At 41.1% G+C, this 17,625-nt stretch overlaps 1 protein-coding gene and 1 non-coding gene across 2 annotated transcripts in view; one reads left to right on the top strand and one right to left on the bottom strand.

Annotated features, from left to right (window-relative positions):
* The window catches only part of LOC122817561 (SH2 domain-containing adapter protein F-like), a 457,868-nt gene extending 441,107 nt beyond the window's left edge, over positions 1–16,761 (bottom strand). The window contains exon 1 of the mRNA XM_044090597.1: positions 16,576–16,761. Coding sequence (XP_043946532.1) covers positions 16,576–16,682 — 107 coding nt within the window. The 5' untranslated portion in view covers positions 16,683–16,761. The remainder of the gene's footprint in view (positions 1–16,575) is intronic.
* TRNAF-GAA lies at positions 12,809–12,881 on the top strand. Its single transcript has one exon. It is a non-coding gene; the product is annotated as a tRNA-Phe (tRNA).
* Positions 16,762–17,625: the final 864 nt, after the last annotated feature.

Below are 17,625 nucleotides of genomic sequence, written 5' to 3'. Positions count from 1 at the left end.
GGTCCACTTGCCCTGAATGCATTTTCCTGCCCTGTGTGCTCCCCAGGTGTAATCCAAAGCATCTGTTGTTAGAGTTTGCCTGGCTGTGGGTTGGGTGAAAGGTTGACCCTTGTTTAGGTGACATGCCTGTGCCCACCATCGAAACTCCTGTTGTTGGCAGGGAATCATTGGTATTACTGCTTCTAAATTGTGAGAGTGTTGAGTCCAAACACTTTTCAGGTACCATTGTAATTTCCTTATATGTAGTCTGGCATATGGTATTAGTAGTATGCAGGATGCCATGAATCCCAGGGCCTGCAGAATTTTTCTTGCAGGGAGATGGGACGTTCTTGCCAGTAATTGAAAATATTGAGTTAGTTGAACTTGTTTGTCTGGCATGAGGTAAGCCATCTGGGCCGTTGTATTTAAGCTGGCACCCAGGAATATAATCTGTTGCGAGGGCACTAGTTTTGACTTCTTTTCGTTTACTGTGTACCCTAGAGAAATTAGCAACCTTTTTACAAATGCTAGATGCTATAGAAGAATGTCCTTTGACTCTGCTTGAATGAGGCAGTCGTCCAGATATGGATATATTTGAATTCCTTTCTGTCTGCAAAATGCAATTACTGGTGCCAGGCACTTTGTGAAGACCCTGGGCACAGTAGATAAGCCAAAGGGCAGTGCAGAGAATTGGTAGTGCATTGTACCAGCTTTGAATCTGAGGTATCTTCTGCAATTTTATCTGATAGGGACATGCAGGTATGCCTCTTTGAGGTCCAGAGTAACAAGCCAAGCCTTCTTGCCCAGCATGGGTAGAAGCTGCTGTAATGTCAACATTTTGAATTTCGGAATATCCAGGTAAGTATTCAGAACTGAAAGGTCTAGTATGGGCCTCCAGGCCTTGTCCTTTCTGGGGACCAGGAAGAGTCTTGAGTAAAATCCTTGTCCTTGTTCCTGTTGTGGTACTTTTTGAATAGCTCTCATGTCCATGAGGGCTGAAATTTGTTTTTGTGCCTCTGCCCATTGATTTTGTGGCAGGTCTAGCATTCCTTTTAGCCTTGGTAAAGTATGAAAGTGGAACCTGTAACCTTGAGACACAATATTCAGAACCCATTTGTCTTGGATGATTGTTTGCCAGTTTTGAGAAAAAAGTGCTAGTTTTCCCCCTAAGGGGGCTTCCAAAAGGGACGTGCTTGGCGTACAAAGGGGAAAGTCATTGTGACTGTTTCCTGTAAGGTTGAGACTTGTTCTCACCACCTTTTGGGGTTGAGGTGCCCCACTGTCGTTGTCTGTTTGAGCCTTGGGGTTGAGATCTGCCTCTTGGGCGTCTGTATCTGCCTCTCTGTGGCCTGTCTGACACTGGAAAGGACCAATTCTTTGTTGGCCAATTTCTGCTAAACTGAGGTGGCTGTACCTGTAAGAAATCCTTGACTGTTTGCATAGATTTAGCTTTATCCTCCATTTTCTTTAACACCTCTTCTGCCTTAACACCAAACAAAGTATAATGCTGTAAAGGAGCATCCAATAGTTTTGCCTTAACATGATCAGGTAAACTCTGTTCTTTTAACCAAGCATGTCTTCGAATTACAGAACCTGTAACTGCAGCTCTACAAGAGGCCTCTAAAGAATCAAAACCACATTGCAGAGTATGTTTTCCCACCTGTTCAACTGCATGCAATAAATCCTGCATTTCTTTACAATCAGGAGCTGCTGTGCTTGCAAGAATTTTCTGTTTTAACTGAGCCATTAAATACTGTTGGTACTTAAGCATGTGAAACTGGCAATTTAAAGCACTTACTGCTAAAGTTGCAGAAGTGTATACTTTCTTCCCCCATCTATCCAAAGCTCTGGAATCTCTGTCAGAGGGTACTGGATTTTTGCAATGGAAGCCTTAACCCCTTTTGGACCCTGGGAAACAGTTTCTGGATCAGCAGAAGGGTTTTTTTAAAGAAACTTGTGAGAGTCGGGGACTCTATAATACCTATCTGGCTTGGCTGGAGCAGGGGACAAAGAGTCAGGAGATAAATTGGATTCAAAGAACACATCATCCACAATATCTAGCACAGGCGGAATAGCCAGGGGCCTGTGTTGAGGCAATAAGAGGAAATCCCTGAGCCTTTTCTTGGATTCTGAGTAATCCTGGCTTCCCCAATGGAAATGCTCCCTCACGGTATGTAAAGTTTCCCCAAATGAATAATCTTCAGGAGGAGAGGCTGAAGGGATAGATTCTTCAGCATCAGAGTCCTCATAGGGGGGTAGAGAGTATCCCTGGTCTGAAGAAGAATCAGAGGAAATGGAAACCTGATCAGAGGAGTCATAGTCTGTATCATGCCTAGGCCTTTTCTCAGGAGTGGGGATGGGAACCCCTGATTAAAGTAATGAGGTCTTCGGCCATTTTAAGCATCTGTTTCTTAGGCATGGAAGACTGTCCAGGAGAATGCTGTACTTGTTTCTTTGTCATTAATGGTACCTTTGTCTTGGCTGTTGTTTTAATGGTGAGTTGTGAAGGTTGAAAACACCCTTAGAAGCCGATGCCTGCTCAGCGGCTCCCGACCCATCTGAGGGATTAGTTTCCGTAGGCCCAATACCTTGAGTTTCCAGAGGCCTAGATGTCTCCACGTGGAAGTCGGAAGTGTCCTGTGGCTCTGAGGTAGCGGGTGTCAAGGGCTGCGAAAGCACCTCACTGAGAACCAGTGAACCGGCGACAGGTCTAGAAGAGGTTTTGTCATCAGTTTTGGACCTCAGATGCCTGTCTTTATCCTTGTCTTTGCGTTTTTTCAGTATTGAGGTCATCGACTGATCCGACAGCATCATATAATTGAACCTTCGGCCAAAGTAGTGCAAAGCAAAATCAAAACATCTTTTTATAGTGCGTTTGTTAAATCTAGCACAAAACCAACAACTAGTGATGTCGTGATCAGGGCCTAGGCATGGAATACAGTAAGAGTGGAAGTCCTTATGAGGTATTTGCTTCCCACACGAAATACAATTATTAACTTTTTCTGACATCGGTCTGAGACAAGAAAAAAGTTTCCCCAATGGGGTACTTAGCTTTACTGAAGACTTCGGATCTGAAATTCGACTTTGAAAATCTCAGGAGTTGGCCGACCGGCACTTGCGAACCGCTTCTGCTTCGGGCACTGCGCGGCAAGAAAGACTGAAGAAAATGGCGTCGGATGCATCCTATATACCCCTGGCGCACTGACGTCAGGGAAGAAGCAACAGCAACCGACGCCGGACCAAGACTTTGGAATTCAGGCCGACTGCGGGACCGCCTGACTGCAGGATAACCCAAGTGTAATGACTGCAGCAGTGTAACACGATGAACATCAGGAGGACACCTATCCTGACACCTCATGCTCAGAGGTGATGCAGGCTTCATCTTAAGGGCATGTTACTTTACATCTCAGGAGAATGGCTTGGTAGACAAGCTGAGCAAATCACAGTCATGCCCTCATGAAAGAATGTTGAACAGGGATGGGTTTCTGGATTTGATACCCCGGTCAGCTGTGCCCGAAGCAGACCTTCTTGTTTGTCCAAAAAGAGAGAAACTTGGGGAGTTTTACTGCAGAGCAGCAGCTCTAGGATCCTGAATGATAGATGCCTTCCCCATACCTTGGGCAGGTCTATTTATATATATATATATATATATATATATATACTTATATACTTCTTTCCTTCAATACCCTTAAAACCCAGTGAATTAAAAAACATTGAGGAATGAGACCAAATATGCTACTAATTACACCTTTTTGAACCAGGTAATACTGGTTGCCCCCTGCAGTATAACAAGGTCAAAACAAGTACTGTTGCTACAGGAAGTGGACCACTTGACTTAAAAATCCTTATTACTCCCTCCCTATCAGACCCCTTGAAGGCCGACAGCTTTGATAATCTAACCCTCATGCCTTCCATGCATGTCTTTAAGAAGACGTGTATATTACAAGGGAGACCAAGAAACTAAATATAAGGAAGTACGATGTTGCACCTCTTTGAAAGTCCACGTACGATGTTGCGCCTCTTTGAAAGTCCATGTACGATGTTGTGCCTCTTTGAAAGTCCATGTATGATTTTGCACCTCTTTGAAAGTCCACGTACGATGTTGCGCCTCTTTGAAAGTCCACGTACAATGTTGTGCCTCTTTGAAAATCCACGTACAATGTTGCGCCTCTTTGAAAGTCCATGTACGATGTTGCGCCTCTTTGAAAGTTCACTTTTCAGCCACAGTAAGTTGTCTGCCTATAGCCCTCCCATTTGTATTCTCAGCTACCAGTTAAGCAATTCCTAAAGTGGTACTTCACCTCAGACCACCCAAAAGGGCCTTAATCCACCATGGAATCTAAATTTCAATCAAGAAAAAAACACCCTGGCATCCTTTGAACCAGCAGCTTCTTTAACTAAAAGAATACCAGAGTTACAACCCTTAATAGGCAAAGCTTACTCATTTTAATTTTTCACAAAGGCAGGGTCACTGAACGTACTAAGTGTACTTTTCACATCTAAAGTGGTGAAAGAAGTGTTCTTTGAATCAGGCTATTCGTTTGCTTATTTTCTCCCAAAAATCTGTCCCCCCTCCTATCTAAAAAATGTGAAGGACATTACATTGTTTGGAGATACACAAACAACTTAAGAGGCAAACTTGTTGGAGCCTTTCTCCCCAGGCCTCCACTGAAAATGGAACGTGTGCATGGATGGCGCATTCGGCAGTGGTTTGCATTGTTGCCTCACAGCAGGAGGTTCTCCAGTTCGATTCTCAGCTGGGGTGCCCTTTATGTGGAGTCTGCATGTGCTCTCTGCATGCTTGTGGGTTTCCTCAGGGTGCTCTGGTTTCCTCCCATGTTACAAAAACATGCATCTGGGGAATTTCTCCACAGGCATCCACTGACAGTTGGCTCTGTCCTAGTTGGAATTTCCCAGTTAAAAAAATGACAGATAAATAAATCATATGTGCCCAGCCAGATTTTTGTGGTAAACAAAAGACAATAAATGATTAAACTAATACTGTCCTCTGCCTCCTTACAGGTTATCTTCAGATTAGTTCAGTGCTCCAGATCTGACTTCCTCCCTGCCACTTGTTACTGTGTGTGAAGCTGTAAACGTTTACAGCTAATAGGAACATCTGACATTTTCATGGGTTCTAGCAGTGACTGTCTAATGTCAGTTTGCCTAGTACTGCATTAAGCAGCTGCACTATTGTTATGAAATGCTTTTTGTCATTTGGCATTATGCTGCTGGGAAATGGGCCGCCATTTTGAAATGCTATTTCAGTAACAAAGCAATTTTAAGTGAATTAAGAGCTGAATTTGGTTAGTGGGAGTCCAAGCTGCTATTAGAAACTAGTACTTGTAAAAACAGTCAACTAAAAACATGAAATAAATGCTTATTGATAGAAAGAGAAAAATGCTCCAATTAGTCCAGCTTTAAACATACACTAATGGTTGGGTGATCTGTTTATTGCCAACATGTTGTACATTTAAATGTTCCATGTTTATATCATTTGCATGGTCTACATGAAGTAATGACAGTGAATAGTAGATTTCATTATTCATTACACTGCCTATTTCCTAGGTACTTTATTGAAAAATTAAACAATCAAAAGCAAAAAGTTAATAAATAACAATAAATGTATGACTAAAACATCATGAGTGAAATAATGATGATGATTTGATGAAAAAGAAAGATTATTGATACAAATAAATGAATTCCAAGGAAGAAGCTAGGCCTTTGCAAACTGATGATGCGTGCATTATAATGAATGTCTTCCTAAAGAAAGTACAACTGTTTTGTGGTTAACAGTCATGAATGTAATCACAGAATGTTACAAATATGTAGCCATGGCTAGCAGTTGAACTCTGACATATCAATAAAAATTTTTTTGTGGGGTGGGCAAGCCCCTGACCTTGCACTCATCAATATGGAGGGCTACATTCCCCAGAGCCCCATTAGTTATACACAACTGTTGATCAATCTATATTTGAGAAAGGAGAAATCCCTGGGATACTGCAATCTTGGTCTTCCAGTATAAAACTCAGTTTTCATACACTAGTGGTTTGTACGTAAGTGTCAATCACTAGTGTGTCACAAACAAGCCTGCCACTGGTAATGAACAGTCACAGACACGCATCTACAACCCATATTACACCTGGGGTCAGGGTGTCACTTCAACAGTGACAATCATCTAGAGCCAACATTTACATTGCCGGGTGGCTAGCCCTGCCATGGTTGGGCTTCTACACCACACACATGCACACTCCAACCATTTGCACCTCTGGGCTAGTGCATATCTTTGGAATATGGGAGGAAATCAGAGCACCTGGAGGAAACCGATGCAAACACATGGAAGACATGCAGAGTTCACACAGAAAGCACCTCAGCCGAGAATGAAACCAGACAACCTCTTGGTGTGAGATGAAAATGCTATCCACTGCACCACTGTGCTGCCCACCAGTCATAGACCTCTATTAACATTTAATTAGAACAAAGGCAGCTCAAACAGGTAAGACTTTGTGAATACTGGAATCTATTCAGTACTGGGGACACTCAAAACCACTCTGGTAGCAAATCCCATAATCCTGGTCTCTGAAATGAAAAGTAATGTATTTCAGCATAATCCAAATTTGCATTTAGAACTGCTAGCAACTCCATAGTGGCTAAGTGAACTGTTCAGGAAGGCAGATGCCAAGTCAGTAGTAATAAAATTTAAGGAGTACCCAAGTTATCCAGGGCTAAGTAAGTGATGACTAGAACAGTATAAAAACTGACTGTTAGCCAGTACAGAATATATAGAACTCTAGTGTGATACATTGTTACTTATATAATCACAATAACTAGTGCAGACTACACAGAACTCTAGTGTGATACATCGTTACATAAATAATCACAAGTACATAGTGCAAACTACACAGAACTCTAGTGTGAAACATTGTTACTTATATACTCACCACAAGTACCAAGTGAGGACTACACAGAACTCTAGTGTGATACATTGTTACTTAAATAATCACCACAAATACCTAGTGCAGACTACACAGACGTCTAGTGTGATACATCGTTACATAAATAATCACAAGTACGTAGTGCAGACTACACAGAACTCTAGTGTGATACATCATTACTTATATAATCATCACAAGTACTTAGTGCAGATGATAAAGAATGCTAGTGTGATAAATTATTACTTATATAATCATCACCATCACAAGTACCTAGTGCAGACTACACAAACTCTAATGTGATACATCGTTAATTATATGATCACCACAAGTACCTAGTGCAGACTACATAGAACTCTTGTGTGATATATCGTTACTTATATAATCTCCACAAGTACCTAGTGCAGACTACACATAACTCTAGTGTGATACATCATTACTTATATAATGATCACAAGTACTTAGTGCAGATGACAAAGAACTCTAGTGTGATACATTGTTACTCATATAATCACCACAAGTACCTAGTGCAGACTACAGAGAACTCTAGTGTGATGCAGTGTTATTTATATAATCATCACAAGTACCTAGTGCAGACTACACATAACTCTAGTGTCACATCTTTATTTATATAATCACCACAGGTACCTAGTGCAGATAAGACAGAACTCTAGTGTGATACATCATTACTTATATATTCACCACAAGTACCTAGTGCAGAATACACAGAACTCTAGTGTGATACAGCGTTACTTATATAATCATCACAAGTGCCTAGTGCAGACTACACAGAACTCTAGTGTGAAACATCATTACCTATATACTTACCATAAGCACCTAGTGCAGACTACACAGAACTCTAGTGTAATACGTCGTTACTTATATAATCATTACAAGTACTGTATCTAGTGCAGACTATACAGAACTCTAGTGTGATACATTGTTACTTATATAATCACAAGTACCTAGTGCAGACTATACAGAACTCTTGTGTGATAAATCGTTACTTATAAAATCATCACAAGTATCTAGTGCAGACTACGCAGAACTCTGGTGTGATACAGCATTACTCATATAATCACCACAAGTACCTAGTGCAGACTACAGAGAACTCTAGTGTGATACATCGTTACTTATATAATCACAAGTACCTAGTGCAGCCTACACAGAACACTAGTGTGATACATCATTACTTATAAAATCATCACAAGTACCTAGTGCAGACTACGCAGAACTCTGGTGTGATACAGCGTTACTTATATAATCACCACAAGTACCTAGTGCAGACTGCACAGAATTCTAGTGTGATACATCGTTACTTACATAATCATCACAAGTACCTACTGCAGACTACACAGATCTCATGTGATACATCGTTACTATATAATCACTACTTATATAATCACCACAAGTGTCAAGTGCAGACTATGCAAAACTCTAGTGTGATACATCGTTACTTATATAATCATCAGAAGTACCTAGTGCAGACTACACAGAACTTGTGTGATACATCGTTACTTATATAATCACCACAAGTACCTAGTGCAGACTACACAGAACTCTAGTGTGATACATTGTTACTTATATAATCATCACAAGTACCTAGTGCAGACTACACATAACTCTAGTGTCACATATTTATTTATATAATCACCACAGGTACCTAGTGCAGATAAGACAGAACTCTAGTGTGATACATCGTTACTTATATATTCACCACAAGTACCTAGTGCAGATGACAAAGAACTCTAATGTGATACATCATTACTTATATAATCATCACAAGTATCTAGTGCAGACTACACAGAACTCTAGTGTGATACATTGTTACTTATATAATCATCACAAGTACCTTGTGCAGACTACACAGAACTTTAGTGTGATACATCGTTACTTACATAATCATCACAAGTACCTACTGCAGACTACACAGAACTCTAGTGTGATACATCATTACTTATATAATCACTACTTATATAATCACGACAAGTACCTAGTGCAGACTACACAGAACTCTAGTGTGATATATTGTTACTTATATAATCACCACAAGTACTTAGTAAGACTACACAGAACTCTAGGGTGATACATCGTTACTTATATAATCACCACTTATATAATCACCACAAGTACCCAGTGGAGACTACACAGAACTTTAGTGTGATACATCATTACTTATACAATCATCAGAAGTACCTAGTGAAGACTACACAGGACTCTAGTGTGATACATCGTTACTTATATAATCACCACAAGTAGCTAGCGCAGACTACGCAGAACTCTAGTGTGATACATCGTTACTTATATAATCATCACAAGTACCTAGTGCAGACTACACAGAACTCTAGTGTGATACATCATTACATATATAATCATCACAAGTACCTAGTGCAGACTACACAGAACTCTAGTGTGATACATCATTACTTACATAATCATCACAAGTACCTAGTGAAGACTACACAGAACTCTAGTGTGATACATCGTTACTTATATAATCATCACAAGTACCTACTGCAGACGACGCAGAACTCTAGTGTGATACATCGTTACTTATATAATCATCACAAGTACCTTGTGCAGACTACACAGAACTCTAGTGTGATACATCGTTACTTATATAATATTCACAAGTACCTAGTGCAGATGACAAAGAACTCTAGTGTGATACATCGTTACTTATATAATCACCGCAAGTACCTAGTGCAGACTACACAGAACTCTAGTGTGATACATCTCTACTTATATAATCATCACAAGTACCTAGTGCAGACTACACAGAACTCTAGTGTGATACATCATTACAAGTACTAGTGCAGACGACTCAGAACCACTGTAACATGTTGTTACTGATATCATGATGTCCAAAACCTCAAATGCAGCACAAAACAGTGTGTAGAACTATTGCTGAATGGAGTCATTTTCACAGAACTGAGAGATACAGCAAACCATCTTGCTGACAAATTAATCTCCAGCTTTAAACACTCACCCCCAGCCACCTCTCAGGAAATACTGTCTAACATAACCTTCCAACTATTTGTAGGAAACAGTTTTGTGATGTAATATCTAAGGTCAAGAATTCAGCTTTGATGCTGCCAAAATATCCTTTGATATGTGCTCAACAGCCTGAAATATGACTTATCAGGACCCCTGGAGTCATTATTCAACCACAGCCTACGCACAGGGTTCATCGAAATATGATTTATCAGGACCCCTGGAGTCATTATTCAACCATAGCCTCTGCACAGGCTTCATTGTAATATGACTTATCAGGGCCCTGGAGTCATTATTCACCCACAGCCTCCACACAGGCTTCATTGAAATACAACTTATCAGGGCCTCTGGAGTCATTATTCAACCACAGCCTCACACAGACTTCATTGTAATATGACTTATCAGGGCCCCTGGTGTCATTATTCAACCACAGCCTCACACAGGCTTCATTGTAATATGACTTATCAGGGCCCCTGGTGTCATTATTCAACCATAGCCTCCGCACAGGCTTCATGACATGCAAATGGAAAACTGTGATGGCCATCCCTCTGCACAACAGTGGACTATCAGTGGACCTTGGGAACTAGAGATGCATTAGTCTGACTAGTCTCATATGCAAAACTGGGTAAAGAAGTATCATGAAAATGATTAACCATAACATAGAAAACCTTCAGACAATAGACCCAACCCAGTTTGGTTTCAGAGGCAGGTCATGCTTACTGACCCTGGTGGGCTTCTTTGAGAAGGTCATGAAGACAATGGATGACGGCAGGGGTGCTTCCTGCCTACCATGAAGTAACAAATGTACTGATACAATACCCCACTTGGGCATTGTATATTTGTATATATGGGTCTACTTCACTTTGCTAAAAACTCATTTGGCAGAATTTCATTTGACTGAGACCCACTCAGCCAATTTTCAAATTACCAAAAACTAGTTTGACCAAATCTCATTTCACCGAAAGCTTACAATGCTGAATTTCAACATACTACATTTAACACCATAGACATGCACAATTAAAACAACTAACTCTTTCCAGAACTTAAAAACGACTTACTTACCCATTTAACAGAAACGGGACAATATAAAACCAAACTAGGTGGGGGGCTATACCCCCCCAACTATATATACTAACTGCAGGATCACACTACAGTGGGGGGAAAGGGCATATACCTTTCACTTGCCTTATAGTACTCTACACAAATAAAATGTAGTATGTTGAAATTCAGCATTGTAAGCTTTCAGGGAAATGAGATTTGGTCATATGAGTTTGTAGTAATTTGAAAATTAGGTATATAAAGGTAAATAAACATTCTACTGAGGAAATGAATCAGAAGCAGGAAACTCACAAGCAAAAACAGAATAAATAAAAAAGGTAAATAAACATTCTGCTAACGAAAGGAAACAGAAGCAGAGAACTGACAAGCAAAAACAGAATAAATAGCAAAAGGTAAATAAACATTCTGCTAAGGAAATGAATCAGAAGCAGGGAGCTCACAAGCATGAACAGAATAAATAGCAAAAGGTAAATAAAGATTCTGCTAAGGAAAGGAAACAGAAGCAGGGAGCTCACAAGCAAGAACAGAATAAATAAAAAGATGAGATTATAACCTGCAGGGTGGTCTGTGGGTCGTGCAAGTATAGGACATGACAAGAGAGAAATGATAAATTAATAAAATATTTAAAAAATTGATATGAGAGGAGACGGGAGGGGAGGGAAAAAGAAATGTATCAGAGATTTAGTGAGGTAGGATTGGTAGGTTGAAGAATCCAGAAAAGTTTAGGAGAAAGGTCACAGTAAGAAAGTGTTGGCAGGTAGAACAGGGGGGTTATCCAGCAATTTGGCATAAAAAAACACTTGAGTGTTCTGGTTGGAGGATGAGACCAGAACCATCTGAATTTAAAAGAAGAAATTGATGCAAAGAAAACATTGGAATAGTTTATGGCCATGTGATATAGCAACAGCAAAGCCAGTGGTTCAGATGTAAAGCCACACCATCCATTCTAACATGGCCACCATTAGCCAAACATCATTAACTTTTATGGGCATAGGTAGAGGTCACTTCTTAAGTCTACTGCCAAAGGTGAACAAAAATTGAATGACTGTGAATTCTCACACTACTGACGATTCAGTGCAGAGGCTGACCGTGGCCACTGCTAAGTCATTCTGCAGAATTCACAGAAGCATATGGGTGGAGAGATGACAATGTTATACATCCATATAAATTATAACTTCTGAAAGGACCGCCAGTGTGACAGGGTCAGGGTATACTTCACTACCAATAAAAACAATATATGGATACTGTACTACGAAAACCTGCAAATCCTAAACTACCACAGAAAAATTATATGCAATTTTGGGAGAATGATGGGTAAATGTAGGCTGCTGAATGAGGTATGAACCTATCGGAATAGGATTAAATTGTTTTAAATGGAGTTAGATGAAATACGGAAGCAAAACACATACCTTTATGTTCTGGTTCCAAGAATAAAAGCAGGCTACGCTGCACACTGCTACACAGATATAGAAGAATTTTTGTAGTTCTGCAACAGAAGAATTTCATCTGCTTTGACTGTAAAAGTCATGATAATGTTTGATCTTGACTCTTGTAATATAGATCATTGCAGGCTGATGTCAGTCCACTCCTACAGACAATTCAATTTAACACATCCTGTGCAAACTGATACATCACAGAAGTTTTACTACTTGGACATGTTTACCTGCTGTCACTGTAAACACCACCTGCTCAGTGTACTAGGCCATTACTGATTACATGTGCGCAATGTGTCTTCATACTATTAGGACCATCAGGTATATTAAAATAATTCCATGCCAAAACCCGGGATTTAACCAGGGACCTTTAGATCTTCAGTCTAATGTTCTCCCAACTGAGCTACTTCAGCTGAAATAGCTCAGTTGGGAGAAAGTTAGACTGAAGATCTAAAGGTCCCTGGTTCAATCCCAGGTTTCGGCATGTATATTAAAATAATCTACATGTGGACCTTTTTCTTTGTTTACTGTAATTTTACTACACCTAACCACTGAAATGGGTATGATAACTTAGCTGAAGTTACATGACACTGTCATTTTATCTGCAAACTGTATTTTCTGTTACTAATATTTGTTAACCCAGCCACTGGGGATGCACAAGCCAATGCATTTCTTTGTGCTGGTCCCAAGCCTGGATAAATGGGGAGGGTTGCATCAGGAAGGGCATCCAGCATAAAATTTTGCCAAATAATACATGCGGACAACAATACAGATATACATACCAGATTGGTCGAGGCCTGGGTTAACAATGACCGCCATCAGTACTGTTGGCCAACAGGGTGCTGGTGGAAATTGGGCTACTCTTGGCCGAAGGAGGAGAAAAGGGGGAAGGCATGCCCGAAGGCAGGTAAAGGCTAGGACTGTGGTAGTGAGGTTTGGAACTTGGAATTTTGGCAGCATGACTGGTATAGGGAGAGAGCTAGCTGATATGATGGACAGAAGGAAGGTTGGTATATTGTGTGTGCAAGAGACCAGATGGGGGGAGCAAGGCTAGGTGTATTGGAGGCAGATTCAAATAGTTTTATCATGGTGTGGATGGGAGGAGAGATGGTGTAGGGGTTATCCAGAAGGAACAGTATGCTAAGAGTGTTTTGGAGGTGGAAAGAGTGTCGGATAGAGTGATGTTTATGAAGCTGGAAATCGATGGTGTAATGATGAAAGTTGTTAGTGCATATGCTCCACAAGTTGAGTGTGCAATGGCTGAGAAAGAAAAATTTTGGAGTGAGTTGGATGAAGTGGTGATGACTGTACCCAAGGGTGAGAGAGTGGTGATTGGAGCAGATTTCAATGGGCATGTTGGTGAAGGGATGAGGAAGTGATGGGTAGGTATGGTGTTAAGCAAAGGAATGCAGAAGGTCAGATGGTAGAGGATTTTGCGAAAAGGATGGACATGGCTGTGGTGAATACATATTTTAACAAGAGGGAGGAGCATAGGGTGACTTACAAGAGTGGAGGGAGATGCACACAGGTGGATTATATCTTATGTAGAAGGGCCAGTCTGAAGAAGATTGAAGACTGTAAAGTGGTGGCAAGGGAAAGTGTAGTTAGGCAGCATAGGATGGTGGTTTGTAGGATGACATTGGTGATCAAGAAGAGGAGGAGGAGTGTGAGGGCAGCACCAAGGATCAAATGGTGGAAATTGAAAAAGGGTAATTGTGAGGTGGAGTTCAGGGAAGAGTTAAGACAGGCACTGGGAGGCAGTGAAGAGTTACCGAATAGCTGGGTAACTACAGCAGACCTAGTAAGGGAGATGGCTAGAAAGGTGCTTGGTGTGACATCTCAAAAGAGGAAGGAGGACAAGGAGGCATGGTGGTGGAATGAGGAAGTACAGGAGAGTATACAGAGAAAGAGGCTGGCAAAGAAGTGGGATTGTCAGAGAGATGAAGAAAGTAGACAGGAGTATAAGGAGATGAGGTGCATGGCAAAGAGACAGGTGGCGAAGGCTAAGAATAAGGCATATGAAGAGTTGTATGAAAGGTTGGACACTAAGGAGGGAGAAAAAGACCTGTACCAATTGGCTAGACAGAGGGACCGAGCTAGGAAAGATGTGCAGCAGGTAAAGGTGATAAAGGATAATGAGGGAAACATACTCACAAGCGAGGAGAGTGTGTTGAGCAGATGGAAAGAGTACTTTGAGGGGCTGATGAATGAAGAGAATGAGAGGGAGAGAAGGTTGGATGATGTGGGGATAGTGAATCATGAAGTGCAGTGGATTAGCAAGGAGGAAGTAAGGATAGCTATGAAGAGGATGAAGAATGGAAAGGCTGTTGGTCCAGATGACATACCTGTGGAAGCATGGAGGTGTTTAGGTGAAATGGCAGTGGAGTTTTTAACCAGATTGTTTAATGAAATTTTGGAAAGTGAGAGGATGCCTGAGGAATGGAGAAAAAGTGTTTTGGTACCGATTTTTAAGAATAAGGATGATGTGCAGAGCTGTAGTAACTACAGAGGGATTAAATTGATCAGTCACAGCATGAAGTTATGGGAAAGAGTAGTGGAAGCTAGGTTAAGAAGGGAGGTGATGATTAGTGATCAGCAGTATGGTTTTATGCCAGGAAAGAGCACTACAGATGCGATGCCTGCTCTGCGAGTGTTGATGGAGACGTACAGAGAAGGTCAGAAGGAGTTGCATTGTGTCTTTGTAGACTTAGAGAAAGCATATGACAGGGTGCCTAGAGAGGAGTTGTGGTATTGTATGAGGAAGTCGGGAGTGTCAGAAAAGTATGTAAGAGTGGTACAGGATATGTACAAGGGTAGTGTGACAGCAGTGAGGTCTGCGGTGGGAGTGACGGATTCGTTTAAGGTAGAGGTGGGATTACATCAAGGATGAGCTCTGAGCCCTTTCTTATTTGTAATGGTGATGGACAAGTTGACAGACGAGATCAGACAGGAGTCCCTGTGGACTATGATGTTTGCAGATGACATTGTGATCTGTAGTGATAGTAGGGAACATGTGGAGGTGACCCTGAAGAGGTGGAGATATGCTCTTGAGAGAAGAGGAATGAAGGTCAGCAGGACTAAGACAGAATATATGTGTGTGAATGAGAGGGAGGATAGAGGAATGGTGAGGATGCAAGGAGTAGAGGTGGTGGAGGTGGATGAGTTTAAATACTTGGGGTCAATAGTTCAGAGTAATGCTGAGTGTGGAAGAAAGGTGAAGTAGAGAGTACAGGCAGGATGGAATGGGTGGAGAAGAGTGTCAGGAGTGATTTGTGACAGACGAGTACCAGTAAGAGTGAAAGGGAAGGTCTACAAGAGGGTAGTGAGACCAGCTATGTTATATGGGTTGGAGACAGTGGCATTGACAAAAAGGCAGGAGTTTGAGCTGGATGTGGCAGAATTAAAGATGTTAAGATTTGCACTGGGTGTGATGAGGGTGGACAGGATTAGGAATAAGTATATTAGAGGGTCAGCCCAGGTTGGAAGGTTTGGAGACAAAGCCAGAGAGGCACGATTACGTTGGTTTGGACATGTGCTGAGGAGGGATGCTGAGTATATTAGGAAAAAGATGCTAAGGATGAAGCTACCAGGCAACAGGAAAAGAGGAAGGCCTAATATAAGGTTTATGGATGCGGTGAGAGAGGACATGCAGGTGGTTGGTGTGACAGAGAAAGATGCAGAGGACAGGAAGAAATGGAAACAGGTGATCCGCTCTGGCGACCCCTAATGGGAGCAGCTGAAAGAAGAAGATTTCTTAATAATAAAGGACAGGTATCAACCTTGATCCCTTTTAGAACTAGCTAGGCAGCAGTTACTGGGAGTGCCAGCCCCCTCAGAAATAACAGCAAAAGAAATCTTTTGTCCAGGGATATTCATCCCAATGTAACAATCCTATGACCAAAGAATTTAAGAAAGGGAGTAGTACTCTAAAACTATACCCTTTGTTTTATTTAAGCAATATTCTAATAAAATTATGTACATCATAAAATTCAAACACATACATCCAAACTAGCCAACTGACAGTATAAAACATGTCTTTAGGTAATTTGGTCATGTGGACCTCATGATTATCATTGCTACCATGTGAACTGCTGGTTTGTCCATGAAAACCAGAAAAATGCTGAGATGTGTACACCTTGCCCTGGTTTTCTTTTCTGAACTGTTTTGTTATAACTTACACTTGATGTTGCAGAGGTACTGTTGGATCCACCTTTTCCGCCACGGTTGCACTGGGTTCTGTGGTTTGTGACTTGCTGTACTTTTGTGCCCCCATCCGTGGGCTCATCTGCTTTTGTTGCTTGATACATTCTTTGGTTGGAGAGGAGGAGGAGGAGCGATCCCAGTCTTGAGTTTCAAACTGCACTGTGAGAGGACAAGAAATCACAGTCACCCATTAAAAGTGAAGACACTTCTAGAAAGAAGAGTGTTGAACATCGTTACACAGTAAAACTGAAAGCAGTACTGGAATGAAGAGTTACTCGGTAAAATTGAACACATCACTAGAAAGAAGAATGTTGTACAACTACATATGCTATAAAATGCAGTTTCTCAAAGCAGGGAATGCGTTTTAAAATGCATCTGTTATTAGAAGATGATGCATTTCAGAAACTTCATATACTGTTGTGGTATGTTCTAGAAATGTCTCCACCTTATGACCTTTTCCCTAGAATTCTGACTATAGTGAGAATCTACAACATTGAAGAATCTGCCTTTCTTAATATCACTTTCTTCTGTACAGTTTCCTGACATTCCCAACACTAACCACATTCGGCTTTGACATTCCAAACACTAACCACATTCTGCTTTGACACAGTGTTTCTCCATGCAAGGCATAATGATATGCAGAACAACATGACGACTTTAACGAAGGACACACTGCCGTCAGATGGTAAGTATCTGTTAATGGGGAACTCCACCTTTGCTCCCATGCTGACTACTGCAGCTAGTACACAGCCTGTTATGTCGTGCAGAAGGATGTTTTGGGAAATGAAACAACTTCACCCCTATTCCACTTTAATTTGGCTTTATTTCTTCAGCCCTGCTCATTATAATCCCCTATAGATCAAGTGAGTTGCAGGGTGAGGTAGTAAACATTTAAGGTTGCCATCTGTCCATATTTTGCACAACAGTTCCTATCAATTGTACAAGCAAAAAATAAGTACGTGGGGGAAGCATATAAAAACTGTCATGGTAAGTGTCTTGTCGTTTTAGGACAAGGAATAAGTTTG

Source organism: Protopterus annectens, chromosome 13.part0 (genome assembly GCF_019279795.1).
Source record: "Protopterus annectens isolate FY-2018-M chromosome 13.part0, PAN1.0, whole genome shotgun sequence".
In the NCBI taxonomy this organism is placed as follows: domain Eukaryota; kingdom Metazoa; phylum Chordata; order Ceratodontiformes; family Protopteridae; genus Protopterus; species Protopterus annectens.
The sequence above is the reverse complement of the archived record's forward strand: the minus strand, read 5'-3'. Positions and strand labels throughout refer to the sequence as shown.